The sequence below is a fragment of the Nerophis ophidion genome, linkage group LG07 (genome assembly GCF_033978795.1).
Source record: "Nerophis ophidion isolate RoL-2023_Sa linkage group LG07, RoL_Noph_v1.0, whole genome shotgun sequence".
In the NCBI taxonomy this organism is placed as follows: domain Eukaryota; kingdom Metazoa; phylum Chordata; class Actinopteri; order Syngnathiformes; family Syngnathidae; genus Nerophis; species Nerophis ophidion.
In genome coordinates this window covers 53,080,450-53,098,888 of record NC_084617.1, presented here as the reverse complement: position 1 = coordinate 53,098,888, position 18,439 = coordinate 53,080,450, and the positions used below count along the sequence as shown (strand labels likewise).

At 39.4% G+C, this 18,439-nt stretch overlaps 1 protein-coding gene across 2 annotated transcripts in view; it reads left to right on the top strand.

The window, feature by feature from the left end:
* Positions 1-18,439, top strand: part of LOC133556484 (acyl-CoA dehydrogenase family member 11-like) — a 41,201-nt gene extending 22,762 nt beyond the window's left edge. For both annotated transcript variants that reach the window (XM_061906445.1, XM_061906446.1), the window contains exons 7-15: positions 823-975; positions 5,618-5,712; positions 5,805-5,904; positions 5,963-6,103; positions 15,096-15,188; positions 17,388-17,495; positions 17,636-17,807; positions 17,885-17,951; positions 18,022-18,439. In XM_061906445.1, the coding sequence (XP_061762429.1) occupies positions 823-975; positions 5,618-5,712; positions 5,805-5,904; positions 5,963-6,103; positions 15,096-15,188; positions 17,388-17,495; positions 17,636-17,807; positions 17,885-17,951; positions 18,022-18,130 (1,038 nt within the window). In that variant the 3' untranslated portion in view covers positions 18,131-18,439. The remainder of the gene's footprint in view (positions 1-822; positions 976-5,617; positions 5,713-5,804; positions 5,905-5,962; positions 6,104-15,095; positions 15,189-17,387; positions 17,496-17,635; positions 17,808-17,884; positions 17,952-18,021) is intronic.

The window sequence follows — 18,439 nt, the reverse complement described above, 5'->3', positions numbered from 1 at the left end:
ACAGATCTCCAAAATACTGTGTAATTATGCCGTTAAAGCAGACGACTTTTAGCTGTGTGTGTGCGCAGCGCTCATACTTCCTAAAAACCAGTGACGTATTGCGTACACGTCATCATTACACGACGTTTTCAAGACGAAACTCCCGGGAAATTTAAAATTGTAATTTAGTAAACTAAAAATTGCCGTATTGGCATGTGTTGCAATGTTAATATTTCATCATTGATATATAAACTATCAGACTGCGTGGTGGGTAGTAGTGGGTTTCAGTAGGCCTCTAAGGTTTATATAATGCAACATTGTAATTACCTTGGCAGCATATAACAAGAGAAAAATGTTGTCAGTCGAAATAATCCGTCTTTAATGACATCAAGGTTGATTTGTTTATATGGTCACATGACATCATAATAAATGGCAATGTCATGGTTGAATAGTGTACAGTGTAAACTTGTATATCAAGTAACATAATACACACACTTTGGCACATTTTGTCTAAAAAAAATCTTCTTCAGAAGGCACACACAACAGGTTGGCTGAGACCAGGAGACAGTAGTTTAAAGTGACCAATCAGAAAAAAGGGGGAGTTGCTCGGCCGTGTATTCTATGCCCACCCGTAAGTGCCAAAATGGAGGAAACTCATATGCGTCGAGAAAGAAAAAGACACATCGCGAGCGCAAACAGAGTCCGCACGTGGACAGAGAAGCCGCGCCAACGTAAAATGAATTTCAGCTCGTGCAAAACGAATCACACAAAATGTGGTTTTCACGTGCAAGGATTGTTTTGGCGCCAAAACATTTCATCCATGATAATATATATGTCCTTTAGGGTAGTCGAGGTTTGTCTCTGTTCTACGCCGAGGTGAGTCGAGACCAAGATGGCCGTCTGAGAGGGATAGAAGTTCAGAGGCTGAAGGACAAGCTGGGAACCAGACAGATGCCAACAGCAGAGTTACTGCTGGACGGCATGCTGGCACACAAGGTCAGTGTATTTGCCACTGGACTTAGCAAGCTTGACCACAGGGAGGCACCATTTTCTTCGACTTTTTTAACCTTTTACATAGCACCATCTTTGTGGCAAAAATTATGTGTGAATTTGATTTATTTTATTTCAAAATTGTGGTTGTTTAAAGAGGCAGATTTCGCCACTTGAGTGCTTATCAAATTGTCTTAACCTCTTAAGGCCCGAGCTGTTTGTTTACATGCTTTTTTTATTTCTCTTTGCTATTTGGGCTTATTGGACCCTAATTAGAATAAAAACTAAAAATCATCTTTTGATATGATGTACTTAGTCCATACTGTAAGTACACAAACTTGTTTCTCCATAAAAAACAATGTAAATATGAATAATGGGTTCCAGCCTCGAAAAGTCCATATTTTAGTGAAGGTTTGTACACCTTGAACACCATATAAAACTATCTGCAGTACTGTATATCAAACAAACATAACAAGGAGGTGATGGATCAACTATCTATTAACAAGCCAAAGCAACAATAAGCTGAACTGCCAAAACATGCACACACCGAGAAGTCCAGGAAAGATGAGATCACCTACCTAGGTTCCATTCTAGAGGCTAATCTTTCCTGTGATAAAATGGCAAACAAGGTAATCAAAAATGTCAACCAAAGAACGAGATTCTTCGACAGAATCTCCTCTCTGGTCAACAAAAGCACCTTGAAGATTCTAGCGGGAACTCTCCTTCAACCCTTTTTCGATTACGCTTGCTCCTCCTGGTACCCCAGCACCTCCAAAACCCTCAAATCTAGACTCCAAACATCCCAGAACAAGCTAGTCCGGTTACTTTTAGACCTCCACCCCAGATCACACCTCACTCCAACACACTTCCCCAAAGTGGGCTGGCTCAGGGTGGAGGACAGAGTCAAACAACTTGCACTGAGCCTAGTCTATAAAATCCGCTACACCTCCCTGATACCGAAGTACATGTCCAACAACTTTGTCAACGTAAAGGACCGCCACAACCACAACACCAGGGGGAGCTCCACAAACCATGTTAAACCCAGATTCTGATCTAACCAAGGTGTTAACATTTATTTATTTATAACTCATTCTCTTTCTATGCCACATCAATGTGGAATGCACTCCCAACAGGTGTAAAAGTAAGTGCATCTCTATCCTCCTTCAAAACCGCTCTAAAACAACACCTCCAGGCAACTTCAACCCTTTACTACAGTATCATGTTAGACCCGCTCGACATCCATTGCTTTCGGTCCCCTAGAGGGGGGGGGTTGCCCACATCTGAGGTCCTCTCCAAGGTTTCTCATAGTCAGCATTGTCGCTGGCGTCCCACTGAATGTGAATTCTCCCTGCCCACTGGGTGTGAGTTTTCCTTGCCCTTTTGTGGGTTCTTCCGAGGATGTTGTAGTCGTAATGATTTGTGCAGTCCTTTGAGACATTTGTGATTTGGGGCTATATAAATAAACATTGATTGATTGATTGATTGATTGATACTAATACCCTCCTCCATTCACATCCCATCTCACCGGATTGTAAATAACCTACTGTAAATAATCAAATGTATTTCTAAGTTATATATTTGTTCTTATGCTATCTGAACTCACTATGTTCTCTGCTTGCTGTACATATCCTACTAACTAAGACCTACAGTGTTTCAATGTACATTTCTCTGTTGATGCAATTGTTGATGACTGAAGTATTGATATCACCCAAAGCTCCTCATCCCACCCCCCGGATTGTAAATAATGCAATGTATAGACTATGATAATTAACTTGTGTGATGACTGTATTATGCTGATAGTATATATTTGTACCGTGAATTGATTAACGTGGACCCCGACTTAAACAAGTTGAAAAACTTATTCGGGTGTCAATCGTACGGAATATGTACTGAACTGTGCAATCCACTAATAAAAGTTTCGATCAATCAATCAATGGTGCCCTCACAAACGGTCCGAAATCACAAAAATCCTTAAATTTACCAATCATATTTCTAAAATAATAAACATTTAAGAATGTAATACCCACTGGCTACGTTGTCTTTTGCGAATGTGCAGCTGACTGGAGCATGGAGCAGGAAAACACAAGGGGGTGAAGGGAGGTGGCCTTCTGTGTGTGCTAAAAGAGATGAGTGCCTTCTCCTTCACTGTGATATGTCTGCTTCGGCATCATTTTCCAGAAAAGTGTGTTCTCATCACAATTAAAACTTGCTTCGGTATGAAGCCTGCTTCGCTGATTCTTCTATGCTGTTGAGCACCGTTAATGTACTTACTTACAAATAGTCTTTTTTTTTTTAACTCCACAGAATGTCCACGCTGGTCTTTTTGGGACTCATATTTAGTTAGCAAAATGGACAAAACTTGCCAAAACGTGAAAAACTAGAGACAAGGCACACACTATGAAGCACAGAGACGTGCCTCATACTGTAATGTAATGCACAGTAAGTGGTGTGGAGGGTTCAGGCTAACCTAATGGCTGCACCTTGCGTCTCAGAATGGCTGCCGGTGGGACACAAAATGAATGAAGGGTTCCTTCACGGAGACGTAGTTTGCACACAAGGGCATATTGGACCTGATCTAATGTTTCGTAAATTGAAAAGTTTGCAAAAAGAGAGATTTGTAAATCAAGGTTCTACAGTCCATGTAACATTCCGCAGAATCGAGAGTCCAATCAAAGAATCCAACGCGTAGCTAACTCAGTCTCTACTTTTTTGTATGTATGACTGCAACATAGGCCACCAGGGGGCCCGATAAAGTTGAGAGTGACAGCACTTTGATAAAGAAGATGATAAATATTATTGAATCCAAGATAAAAACTTACAGTACGAGGGTACCTCTTCCCTCTCCCTCCTTGCTTTTTTCACCAACAAGAGTTTTCAGTAAAGGTACAGTAAAAGTAGCAGTTTCAATATTTTCTGCATGTAAAAGTAGAAGTGTTATCTATAAAATGTGTTTTTGTGTTAGGGTTATTTTGAGTGTGTTGAACAGATTAATTGGTTTCCAATAGAAAAAATGTTTTTTTTTATATGATTTTCCTGACCTTTTGGAACGTATTAATAGAAACCAAAATGTATGTATTACTAATAGGTATGCAAACAAAATACCATTGTTATATTATTGTTAATGTGTGTCAGCTGATACAAAGTACACTAATTAGGTACACAAGAAAGGTAGACCTGCTGTATCCAATGAGATCACTGATTTACACCATTTTTTGGGAAGCTGCTTTTATACCCAATCATGGCACCCACCTGTTCCCAATTAGCCTGCACACCTGTGGGATGTGGGCTTTACGGCGGCAGAGGGTCTGCCTCACAATACAAAGTTCTGCAGTCCTGGGTTCAATCCCAGGCTTGGGATCTTTCTGTGTGGAGTTTGCATGTTCCCTCCAGGTACTCCGGCTTCCTCCCACTTCCAAAGACATGCACCTGGGGATAGGTTGATCGGCAACACTAAATTGGCCCTAATGTGTGAATGTGAGTGTGTGTGAATGTTGTCTGTCTATCTGTGTTGGCCCTGCGATGAGGTGGCGACTTGTCCAGGGTGTACTCCGCCTTCCGCCCGATTGTAGCTGAGATAAGCGCCAGCGCCCCCCGCAACCCCAAAAGGGAATAAGCAGTAGAAATGGATGGATGGACCTGTGGGTTGTTCCAAATAAGTGTTTTATGAGCATTCCTCAACTTTATCAGTATTTATTGACACCTTTCCCAACTTCTTTGTCACGTGTTGCTGGCATCAAATTCTGAAGTTAACGATTATTTGCAAAAAAAAAAAAAAATGTTTATTAGTTTGAACATCAAATATGTTGACTTTGTAGCATATTCAACTGAATATGGGTTGAAAATTATTTGCAAATCATTGTATTCCGTTTATATTTACATCTAACACAATTTCCCAACTCATATGGAAACGGGTTTGTAATACAGTACCAAGTTCTGGTACAAGAAATTGGTTGATAGATATTGGTGCTCAACAGTACCAATTTTTGGTACTGTTGAGTGTGTTCATGTGTTAATAAATGTGTATAATAGTAAACACATTAAATAACATTAAACATTGATAATAACTGTGCTGTTCAGTTGTTAAATCTGGTTTACTTTACAACTAAGCATTCATTTAAATTTTTGGGTGAATCGGTACTCGGTAGAATTTGGTTGGTCCCTATAAAAGTACCAATTGTGGTAAGTTTATTTATTATAATTGTTCTTGTTTTGCACTCCAACACGTTGAAATATTTTTAAAAAATTGGCTATTGTACGTTTTATATATATATATATATATATATATATATATATAGATACTGTAGATAGTACTTTATTGATTCCTTCAAAAGAGTTCCCTCAGGAAAATAAAAATAATAATAAATTATATTGCCGCATAAATGTTATCTGTCTATCTGTGTTGGCCCTGTGATGAGGTGGCGACTTGTCCAGGTTGTACGGCGCCTTCGGCCCGGATGCAGCTGAGATAGGCTCCAGCACCACCCGCGACCCCAAAAGGGACGAGCGGTAGAAAATGGATGGATGGAAAGTACATATTAAAGTAGAAACGCAACACTCTTTCAAACAGGCCGTAGAGTACAGTTCACCTTACAATGAAGTCAAATTCAGATTTTTTTTCATGTCTTTATTTTCTCTTTTTCAATACCAGCTGTCAGAAGATGGAAGAGGTGTGTCCTCTATAGCCAACATGCTGACTATAACCAGGATCCACAACAGCATCTCTGCAGCAGCAGCAATGAGAAGGCAGGATACAGCTCAACTTTGCATTGCTTTTTGGCCAAGCCGCCTCTTTACTTTGCTTAAAACTCAGATGAGCCATGTTTCTGTATTCACAGGGTGGTCCAGTTAGCTCGTGACTATGCCACTCGCCGCACTGCTTTCGCAAAGCTTCTTAAAGACCACCCACTGCACATGCAGACTCTTGCGAGGATGGAGGTAAGCTGGCACTCAGGGATACGTCTCTATGGATTAAAAAACTCCTACTCTGATGCAGGTGGAGACCCGTGGGGCTTTCCTTCTAGTGATGGACGTGTGTCGCCTGCTGGGCCGAGAGGAGAGCGGCGTCGCCACCCAGCTTGATGCACACCTTTTGCGTCTGCTCACACCCGTTGTCAAACTCTACACTGGGAAGCAGGTGAGTTCAAACATTCTTCAGGCACTCATGTCAAACTCATATCAAATGTGCATTGGAGTTAACCCCCCCCGGTATATGGCGCTAATACTACAAATCCCAGAATGCTTTGCTATTGTGTTGACACATCAGTCAAGACCAGCTAGTGTAACCACCTCATTTTCTGTTAAGAGATAAGATAAGATAAGATAAGATGATCCTTTATTCATGGCACAACTGGGAAATGCACAACATTACAGCAGCAAAGGGTATAGGTTGAAAAAACAAAGTGTAAGTAAAGTATAAAAGTATGCAATTATATTATATAAAAATAAAGCTATTTATATATATATATATATATATATATATATATATATATATATATATATATATATGGGTGCTGGATCCTATCTCAGCTGCATTCGGGCGGAAGGCGGGCCACACCCTGGAAAAGTCGCTACCTCATCGCAGGGCCAATACAGATAGACAGACAACATTCACGCTCACATTCACACACTAGGGCCAATTTAGTGTTGCTAATCAACCTATCCCCAGGTGCATGTCTTGGGAAGTTGGAGGAACTATATATATATATATATATATATATATATAAATATATATATATATATATACATATATATATATATATATATATATATATATATATATATATATATATATATATATATATATATATATATATATATATATATATATATATATATATATACAGTTGTGATCAAAATGATTCATCCCCCACACAATTTTTGTATTTTAGCAAGTTGGACATTTATTCCGTATTTTGTTTATAGTCATATCAAATAAAGATGCATTAAATAGACAAATGCAACTTGAATTACAACATTATATTTTGTAACATACCAAACAGTATCATTTCTCTTAATATATCATTGACAAAATTATTCAACCCCTTGAAGATCATAACTCTTAAGAACAGAATTTGAATAAGGTCTTTTTAATCAGGTGTTGAAAACACCTGTAGATGTGATTAGAACCATAACGAGCAACAATTAAACTGATTGAAAAAGACTGTGACGCTCAGCTTCTTGTAGATCATGGGTGTCAAACTCTGGCCCGCAGGCCAAATTTCATTTGGCCCTTGAGGCAATATCAAATTGACAATAGAGCTGGCCCGCCGGTATTATACAGTGGCGGTGCCGTTGTAACACCACGTTTACTGCTAATACTCATACTTGCCAACCCTAACCATTTTCTCGGGAGACTCCCGAAGTTCTGTGCCCCTCCCAAAAATCTCCCGGGGCAACCATTCTCCCGAACTTCTCCCGATTTCCACCTGGACAACAATATTGGGGGGGTACCTTAAAGGCACTGCCTTTGGTGTTTTCTTCAACCTATCTTCACGTTCATACAAACAGCATGCCGGCCAAGTCACATAATATATGCGGCCTATACCCACACATAATTGAATGCAATGCATACTTGATCAATAGCCATACAGGTCACGCTGAGGGTGGCTGTATAAACAACTTTAACACTGTTACAAATATGCGCCACACTGTGAACCCACACCAAACAAGAATGACAAACCCTTTTCGGGAGAACATCCGCACCGTAACACAACATAAGAAATACTCAGAATCCCTTGCAGCACTAACTCTTCCGGGACGTTTCAATATACACCCAACGCTACCACCAACCTCCCCCCCCCCCCCCACCCCCACCCCCCAAAAAACGCTCACCTCTCATTATTATTTTATTTTCAAATTTATCAGCTTGTGGAAAAAGTTAATATGGATATTTACCTCAGAAGGCTGCAAATAGAAAAGAGGCATTACATTGTTTGGTAAAAATGTTATTTAATATACCACTGATGTTTTTTCGTTTGTTTTGTGAAAGTTAAGTTTGCACTATTCCGTTATATAAGCGTTGCTTGTTCCATATTCAGTGTTAAAGCAAATCAGTGTAGCAAACTGAGCAATAATTAACGTTTTATTCATGCAGTTTCTCTTGCCACTTCAAGGCTTGAATGTTTGATTCATTCTTTGTTGTTATTTTATTTTCAAATGTATTATTAGCCTGTGGAAAAAGTTGATTTTTATATTTACCTGAGAAGGCTGCAAATAGAAAAGAGGCATTAAAAGTTTATTTAAATTGTATTTGATATGCCATTGATTTTTTTTGATGATTATTATTATTATTATTATTATTATTATTTGAAACTCGATTTTGCATGTCACTATAAAGTTATAAAAGCCTTGCTTGTTCAATATTCAATGCACAACTTGTTTGGGTCTCTACTAAAAGGTTAAGTTGTTCAACAGTGGCCCGCGGCTTTGTTCAGTTTAAAATTTTGGCCCACTCTGTATTTGAGTTTTACACCCCTGTTGTAGATGGTCAATGGTGTATTTGCAACATGGTGAAGTCCAGGGAGTGGTCAAAGAAGTCAAGAGAGGAGGTATTTTCTCTTCATAAGAAAGGATATGGATATAAGAAAATAGCAATCAATCAATCAATCAATGTTTATTTATATAGCCCCAAATCACAAATGTCTCAAAGGACTGCACAAATCATTAGGACTACAGCATCCTCGGAAGAACCCACAAAAGGGCAAGGAAAACTCACACCCAGTGGGCAGGGAGAATTCACATCCAGTGGGACGCCAGTGACAATGCTGACTATGAGAAACCTTGGAGAGGACCTCAGATGTGGGCAACCCCCCCCCTCTAGGGGACCGAAAGCAATGGATGTCGAGCGGGTCTAACATGATACTGTGAAAGTTCAATCCATAGTGGCTCCAACACAGCCGCGAGAGTTCAGTTCAAAGCCGATCCAAGACAGCAGCGAGATTCCCGTCCACAGGAGACCATCTCAAGCAGAGGCGGATCAGCAGCGTAGAGATGTCCCCAATCGATACAGGCGAGCGGTTCATCCTGGGTACCGACGAGCGGTCCATCCTGGGTCTCGACTCTGGACAGCCAGTACTTCATCCATGGTTATCGGACCGGACCCCCTCCACAAGGGAGGGGGGGACATAGGAGAAAGAAAAGAAGCGGCAGATCAACTGGTCTAAAAAGGAGGTCTATTTAAAGGCTAGAGTATACAGATGAGTTTTAAGGTGAGACTTAAATGCTTCTACTGAGGTAGCATCTCAAACTGTTACCGGGAGGGCATTCCAGAGTACTGGAGCCCGAACGGAAAACGCTCTATAGCCCGCAGACTTTTTTTGGGCTCTAGGAATCACTAATAGGCCGGAGTCTTTTGAACGCAGATTTCTTGCCGGGACATATGGTACGATACAATCGGCAAGATAGGCTGGAGCTAGACCGTGTAGTATTTTATACGTAATTAGTAAAACCTTAAAGTCACATCTTAAGTGCACAGGAAGCCAGTGCAGGTGAGCCAGTACAGGCGTAATATGATCAAACTTTCTTGTTCTTGTCAAAAGTCTAGCAGCCGCATTTTGTACCAACTGTAATCTTTTAATGCTAGACATGGGGAGACCCGAAAATAATACTTTACAGTAATCGAGACAAGACGTAACAAACGCATGGATAATGATCTCGGCGTCTTTAGTGGACAAAATGGAGCAAATTTTAGCGATATTACGGAGATGAAAGAAGGCCGTTTTAGTAACGCTTTTAATGTGTGACTCAAAGGAGAGAGTTGGGTCAAAGATAATACCCAGATTTTTTTACCGAGTCACCTTGTTTTATTATTTGGTTGTCAAATGTTAAAGTTGTATTATTAAATAGTGGTCGGTGTCTAGCAGGACCGATAATCAGCATTTCCGTTTTTTTGGCGTTAAGTTGCAAAAAGTTAGCGGACATCCATTGTTTAATTTCATTAAGACACGCTTCCAACTGACTACAGTCCGGCGTGTTGGTCAGCTTTAGGGGCATGTAGAGTTGGGTGTCATCAGCATAGCAGTGAAAGTTAATACCGTATTTGCGTATGACGTCACCTAGCGGCAGCATGTAGATGCTGAAGAGTACAGGGCCTAGGACCGAACCCTGGGGAACTCCACACGTTACCTTAACATAGTCCGAGGTCACACTGTTATGGGAGACGCACTGCATCCTATCAGTAAGATAAGAGTTAAACCAAGACAGGGCTGAGTCTGACATACCAATTCGTGTTTTGATACGCTCTAATAAAATATTATGATCGACGGTATCGAAAGCAGCGCTAAGATCGAGGAGCAGCAACATAGATGACGCATCAGAGTCCATCGTTAGCAATAGATCATTAGTCAATTTTGCGAGGGCTGTCTCAGTCGAGTGATTTGCCCTGAAACCGGATTGAAAGGTTTCACATAGATTGTTAAACGCTAAGTGTTCATTTAGCTGCTCTGCAACAATTTTTTCGAGGATTTTCGAAATAAAGGGAAGGTGAGACACCGGTTGGTAGTTTACCATGAGGTCAGGATCGAGGTTAGTTCTTTTAAGGAGAGGATGAATAACCACTTTTTTAAATGCTAGGGGAACAGTGCCCGAGGAAAGTGATAAGTTTATAATATTTAGCACTGATGGACCTAATAATACAAAAAGCTCCTTGATAAGTTTCCCAGGAAGTGGGTCAAGTAAACATGTTGTTTGTTTTATTCCATTTACACGTTGTAACAATTCTTCTAATGTTATTTCATCAAAACGAGAGAAACTATTTGGGATATTTGCAGTATCCGCCGTATATACAGTCGTACCTGTGTTACTATAACCCAGTTGTAACTGGGACGCATTGTCTTTAATCTCTTTTCTAATAAGTTAAATTTTCTTATTTCTTATTTTCTCATAAAGTCATCTGCCGAATGGGTGGAGCTACTGGAAGGAGTCCCTTGTTGGGTTAGCGATGCTACTGTACTAAACAAAAATTTTGGATCGTTTTTATTAATGCGGATGAGATTTGAGTAATAATTAGTTTTAGCTAAGGTAAGCATGCGTTTATAAGTTATTAAACTATAACTCCATGCTCGATGGTGCACCTCAAGTTTCGTTGTGCGCCATTTGCGTTCCAGCTTTCTACATAATAATTTCTGAGCTCTAGTTTCTTCAGTAAACCATGGCGTACGCCTTTTTGGAGCCTTTTTTAGCAAAGAAATTACACATCCAAAGAGACACAGTTGGGAGCAGAATTCGCAAGTTTAAAGCTAAAGGCACAGTGGAAACACTGCCTGGGCGCGGTAGAAAGAAGATGCTGTGTGCAACTGCGGTCCGGTATTTGAAGCGTACAGTGGTGAAACCCCCCCGGGTAACAGCTGAGGAACTACAACAGGACATTGCAGAGGGGGGAACGCAGGTTTTGTCCCAGACAAGAAGGCGTGCACTACGAGATGAAGGCCTCCATGCCAGAACTCCCAGGCGCACCCCACTTCTGACTACCAGACACAAAAAAAATAGACTCCAGTATGCCAAAAATCATCTGGACTAACCCCAAAGGTTTTGGGAAACTGTTCTATGGAGTGATGAGACAAAACTGGAACGTTATGTCTGGAGGAGAAAACATGAAGCTTACAAAGAGAAGAACACCTTGCATACTGTTAAGCATGGTGGGGGTTCAATCATGCTCTGGGGCTGTTTCTCTGCCTCAGGTACCGGGAATCTGCAGCGCGTTCAAGGCATTATGAATTCTATTTCCTACCAGGATATATTAGCTGCAAATGTCATGAAGTCAGTGACGAAGCTGAGGCTTGGGAGACGTTGGACCTTCCAACAGGACAACGATCCCAAGCATACTTTCAAATCAACATCAGAGTGGTTGCAGAAGAAGGGCTGGAAGACTCTGGAGTGGCCTTCACAGTCGCCAGACCTAAATCCTATAGAAAACCTGTGGTGGGACTTGAAGAAGGCAGTTGCGGCACGAACGCCCAAGAATATGAATGAACTGGAGGCCTTTGCCCAAGAGGAATGGGCTAAAATACTTGTAGATCGTTGCAAGAAGCTCATGTCCGGTTATGTATCACGTTTAAAGGATGTAATTACTGCCAAAGGGTGTTCTACTAAGTACTAAAGATGCATGTAACTAGGGGGTTGAATCATTTTGTCAATGAGATATTAAGAAAAAAGTCCTTTTTTGGTATTTTGTAAAATACAGTGTTACAATTTAAGTTGCATTTGTCTATTTGACACATCTTTATTTGATATGACTATAAACAAAATACGGAATAAATGTCCAACTTGCTAAAACACCAAAATTGTGTGAGAAATCATTAAGATGATCAGTGTTTCCACGAAGATAAATATCAATAATTATTAATAATAACATAGAGTTAAAGGTAAATTGAGCAATTTGGCTATTTCTGGCAATTTATTTAAGTGTGTATCAAACTGGTAGCCCTTCGCATTAATCAGTACTCAAGAAGTAGCTCTTGGTTTCAAAAAGGTTGGTGACCCCTGCTTTAACCCCTGTGCTATCGAGGGGATCGACCGGGCTTTTAGCTCAGAAGTCAGCACGCTCGCCTCTAATACATGAGACCTGAGTTTTCACCCCACTCGGAGAAGTAGGTAAGACTCAACACAGCCGAAAAACAAAGAGTTTATTTGCGCTTTGCAGCTCCACTTTTATGTTTATATTAACTGCCACTCAAGGTGACTTCGTAGTAAAAAAAAAAATGCTCACAAAGCTTGTACTCTGTTGACAAGTGACTGATGACTTGGTGGACGATTTTACCCAGAATACCCATAGAGACAATATCGTTGATCCCATTGTAAATCTGCACATTGCAAAGTGAAATGTGATAGTCAAAATGAAAGCCAGTCATACGGCACAATAATTTATTCCATTTTTTACACCTACTAAATCACTCAAGTCAGTTCTGTAAAGTTTTTAGACACCATGACTCATCCTGACTTGAGCAACCTATATACCCATATATGTCCAGCTTTTTTTATTGGGGGTGATTACAATAAAACTGTTTGCATGATCCAAGCCATGTCTCCTCTCTGACGGAGCCCGGGGTCAGGGGCACGCCACCCCCGCCACCCCCCCAACCCCCCATGTAGCTCTGGCCCTGTGACTCAGTCAATGTCCTTCTAGATCATCTTGGCAATTTTCATTGCCAACGAAGCAAATATGCCTAATCGGAAACATTTGAACGTAAAGTAGGGGTTCAGTTTTCCAAGCTGCGCTAGCTTGATGCTGACTTACATTAGATTTCTTATACATTAGTAGAGGTGTCTTGACTCGACTTTTCCATTTCAGATACGATATTGATATTGAAGACTTGGGTATTGGCCGATACGATATTAATCCAATAAGAAATCAGCAGGAATCATAGAACATACTTATATTTATTTTTGGTGTGGAAATGTGAGAAAAAGTTTTATCAAGTGACATTACCCAGAGAACAATGTTTGACAACACTAACTTTATGGCAGGTGTATGCTTTTGAAATTGTGTTAATTTGCGTTTTGGCAACACTAATAATAATCCATTAAATTAAGGGCATGATGCGGATACGTTTGTTACTGGATTATTTCTAATAAGATTCTGCCTTGGGGACTTTGTATTTGTAAGTTGTATGCAACTATAATTATTTGATACTTGTTTATATTGACAAATGCTGTGTTTTAGACAGTAATACTGTTTATTTAAGGACACTTATTATGTATGTCAAGCATGTTTGCTTATCTGTAGTGTGCAGTAGCTGCGCGCTTCTAGTAACCTAAAGCCTACCATGTTTACCTTTTGTAAATAACTTAAACTTAGCTGTTAACTGGCTGTCAATCTTTGCACAAGTGAACACGCTGCAAAACTGCTTATATCGGAGATTTCAGATGCAAGCCGATTACCTATATCAATATCGCATCCGGACAGAATTGCTCATTTAGATTAGCAATTTCAACACCTCTGTATTTGGTAATGCAAAAAAATAATAAGATTCACGTTACAATCAAACAGCTGGTGTGTAATAATAACAGAAGTCTAGTTTCACGGAAGACTGTGTCTTCAAGAGCAGAATGAACAAGTGAGGCTGCTGTAAAGGCTAGTTTTATTGTGCAGTATATAGTTTATCAGTCCTGCATTTTAAGGAGGGAGAGTTTGTCCAAAAGTGCATGGTCAAAGTTTGTGACTTTGTGTGCCCAGATAACAGGTAAGCATTTGCTTTTCTCATGTTTTTATAATATGAACATTTTTTGTCCCAGATTTAGTGTTTGAATTTAGATTATCATGTACAGTATGTTATGTACAAAATTAAAGGGGCCTGAAGGTCTGTTTCAAGAAAAATTCCTCTCTTTAATATTTTCTCTTAACTACAACTGAGAATACGAGTACCTGCGTATAAGTAAGGTTATATGATTGAATCATGCTCGGGAATAGAACACTTGCCTGACCCCAACATCAGACACTTTCAGAGAACTGCACTTTTTGGGGAATTTTGCCTATCATTCACAATTCCTATGTAAGACAAGAAAACATGTGTTCCCCTTTTTTATGCATTCTTAGTCGTAAAATATGGCCAGTACGAGTTGGCTAACAATGCAGCTAATGTGAGTACGCGATTATGCCAAGGAATCCCTCTAAATAAACATCTAAAAACTGCCAACAATGCTCCATTTACAGCACTGTACAGTGCAAGCATTTGTCGCATTTGTGACTGAAAATAGGTTGTGCGAGTATTGGAAAAAACAAATGTAGCACGTGTGCGAGTACAGATTTTATCCTTTCACTAGCGTTTTGCTCCAAAAATAAATCCATTAAAATTTGATCAAACTAGAGTACATTTTATGCCTATCTGTATGATATGCTTGAAATAAACTTAAACCATAACCAAATGGTCAAGTGACTGGTACGGAAGAGTCAGTGAACACGCTGACGTGTGTGTGTGTGTGTGTGTGTGTGTGTGTGCGTGCGTGCGTGCGTGCGTGCGTGTACACCTCCTGCACCATGCACAGAAGAGAGCGGGTTTAACTGTATCTAGAGAGGAAGGAAAACATGCACTTGTGCAGTACATTTTTCAATAAATATTGAGTTTGACCCACTGTAAATTTGGGATCATAATTTGTGAAAGAATTATAATAAAAATAATGAAATATTTCAGGCAGTGGCTGTGGTGTCGGAAGGCTTGGAGAGTTTTGGCGGTCAAGGCTACATCGAGGACACAGGGTTGCCTGGATTACTTCGTGATGCACAGGTAAGGCCACTCCACCCAAAAAAAAAAAAAAAACATTTTATGACCCTTCTAAAAAAATCATCAAGTGAACAAATACAATCCAGGATCCTAAGAGACAGAATTTCCAAAGGGGTGACAATGTAATAAGACTTTATTTATGCATGACAAATTGCAACGTGGCCTAATAAAACCCAGTGTAGATACAGTGTAAGTGTGTTAAATGGGATTTTCCATGTTGTGTTTTTATTGCTCCTTAATGTTAAATGTAGCTCAATGTGATGAAGTATGAGGGCCACAAAGAAAGGGGAAAAACACAATAAAAAACTATTTTGTAGCAATAAACTAGGAAAGCATCCATAGAGTTTCGATGTCTACCAGGCCCCATCTTTCAATTGTAAATAATATTTTTAAAAGATCTGAATCACCCCCAAAATCTAATCATTTGTTCCTCATCCCATTTCTGACGTTTCCTGAAAGTTTATTGAAAATCCACCCATAAAATGTTGAGTTATCTTGCTAAAATTCAGTCACTCAATCACTCACTCACTCACAAATTGTAATATTTTTTTCACATACTGCATCTTTATGCTTGCAATGTTCAACTTTGATTTTTTTGTTTTGATAATTCTATTCCTTTCTTTATTTTCTTTACAACATTTTCTTTTCTTTTCACATTCATACAATTGGATTTTGAAGCACACGTGTGCAAATATGTACGGGTATGAAAAACAAAGCTCCTTGAATCCTTAATTTATAACTCGTGAATCTGAAAACTTCCAAAATCAAATCAAATAGTTTATGAAATGGATTTTAAAACATGTTAAATGTTGGAGGTTTTTTTTTAAATTTTAAATGAAATAGTTCATGTTTTTTTAATGACATCACTGTTGTAACTGTTAACTAAGTTAAATCGGAAATATTTGGAACAATATCTAACCATCATCACAGACTGATTGAGGCTGATACTGTATACTAAAAAGCTGTAAACAAACATATGCATTGTATTCCTAAAAAAATACATTTTATAATTCACTGATTGTTGATTCCATATCCGACATATTGCATTGAAGGGTTGGGTAGTGCCTGTCAAACAGTAATAAATCCACACTTCCCACTACAGAAGAGAGGTATACTAGTCATTAACAGAAATAAACCCAGTTAAACATAATGCTAGTTAATTAATTGGTAGAGTACAATATTTAACGCTTTATAAAATATTTTACTATATATTAAAATTATATATTATAACTATTCAAAACAGTAATTAAAATCAATAAGGAACTGGGGTATTTGTATTGTATTTAGTACAGTGTCAATGGTGACAGTGGAACAAAACAATGTACATCTCTTTCTGTAATAGTCATTATGAAGAAACTATATAATAATAATAATAGCATTTTTTTTAGAAACACGTTCATAAAAAATCAAAGACACTCTACGAAAACCAATAAAAGTTAAATTAATAGAATACACATAAATATTCACTTAAAATAGAACACAAGTTGGCATTGAATGAAGTAAAAGTGTTAAAAAATAGGTTAAAAATGTGGTATTACTTTGAGTAGGCGGATGTGTTTTGTTACTTATAAAATAGAAGTACGGCGATAATAGTCTTCTGAGTTGAACAGCTCATTTATTTTTGTTAATTTGGGGCAGATATTACCCGATTATTCTTAAAAGCTAAAATACCAATGATTGTTAAACACACACTAGGTGTGGTGAAATTATCCCCTGCATTTGACCCATCACCCTCACCTCCTGGGAGGTGAGGGGAGAAGTGATCAGCAGCGGTGGCCGCGCCCGGGAATCATTTTCGTGATTTAACCCCAAATTCCAACCGTTGATGTTGAGTGCCATGCAAGCATGGAGGTAATGGGTCCCATTTTTATAGTCTTTGGTATGACCGGGCCGGGGTTTGAACTCACGACCTACTGATCTCAGGATGGACACTCTTCTGGTTTATTTTAATGTCCATCCATCCATCCATTTTCTACCGCTTATTCCCTTTTGGGGTCGCGGGGGGCGCTGGCGCCTATCTCAGCTACAATCGGGCGGAAGGCTGGGTACACCCTGGACAAATCGCCACCTCATCGCAGTATTTTAATGTTGTATCAATTACAGTATTTGTACTCAATAATTAGTGAATAAAATACAAATAAAAATGGAAACGTTTGCACTTAAAAATTTTAAATTTTACATTTTCACATGTGTTTTGTTCAGGTGCTGAGCATTTGGGAAGGCACCACAAACGTTTTGTCTCTGGATGTTCTGCGCTGTGTGACCCGAAGCTCAGGAATGGTTCTTCATGCTTATTTTACTCACGTCAAAGTAAGAGCTTGTTGGAAGAACACATTAAGCAGGTTCACTTATTCTGTATTGGCCAACAGGAAGTGTGTGTTTGTGCGTGTGTGTGCGTGTGTGTGTGTGTGCATGTGTGTGCGTGCGTGCGTGCGTGTGTGTGTGTGTAGTCCCTACTTGCAGGAGCTTCAGGTGTTTCCTCTCTGAGCCCAGCTGTGGGAGCAGTAGACTGTGCTCTCTCTAAACTAGAGGGTTTTATCAGAGAGGCAGCATCCAGACCTCCAGGCTACCTGGAACTAGCAGCCAGAGACCTGGCCTACAGCCTGGCTCGCATCTTCACAGGTGGACCATAATCACATAACCACAAAGAGCCGATTCGAGTGACACCCACTAACTGCACACCTTGTTTTTAATTACAGGTACTCTTCTCATTGACCATGCAAGTTGGACGGGAGCATCGCCGTCCGACACCTATGCAGCTCTCAGGTTTTCAATGAAAAAGGAATACCAAAAAAATCTGAATAAATACATAATCAGATTGATTTTCCTTCATCAGGTGGTGTGAACAGGACTTGTGTCCCGTGGCTTCTAAACAGATTAACTATGATCCCAACTGTGCAGGACTTGATGCAGCACTGGTCTTTGACCAGACAACTGAGGGCTAAAACTGGCACATTGTACTTCTAATGTGACATGCTGTGCTTCTTAGTGTTTGACCTGCTTATTATATTTTTTTAAAAACGACATCAATTAAAAAAAAACAGGACCGATTTCATTGTTTTTCATGTCTAATGGAATAGAGAAAATACAGGCAAACATTGTAAGTAATTACTGTTAGTTTATAAAAAATAATAATGTTCCTTTCCTCAATACAATGGAAAAGATGATGCATGAAATAATTATTCACTTAGTACTATGCTGTTGTCCGCTACATAGGACATGGAATAAAAATACTTTTTCTGACCGCCTAAAAA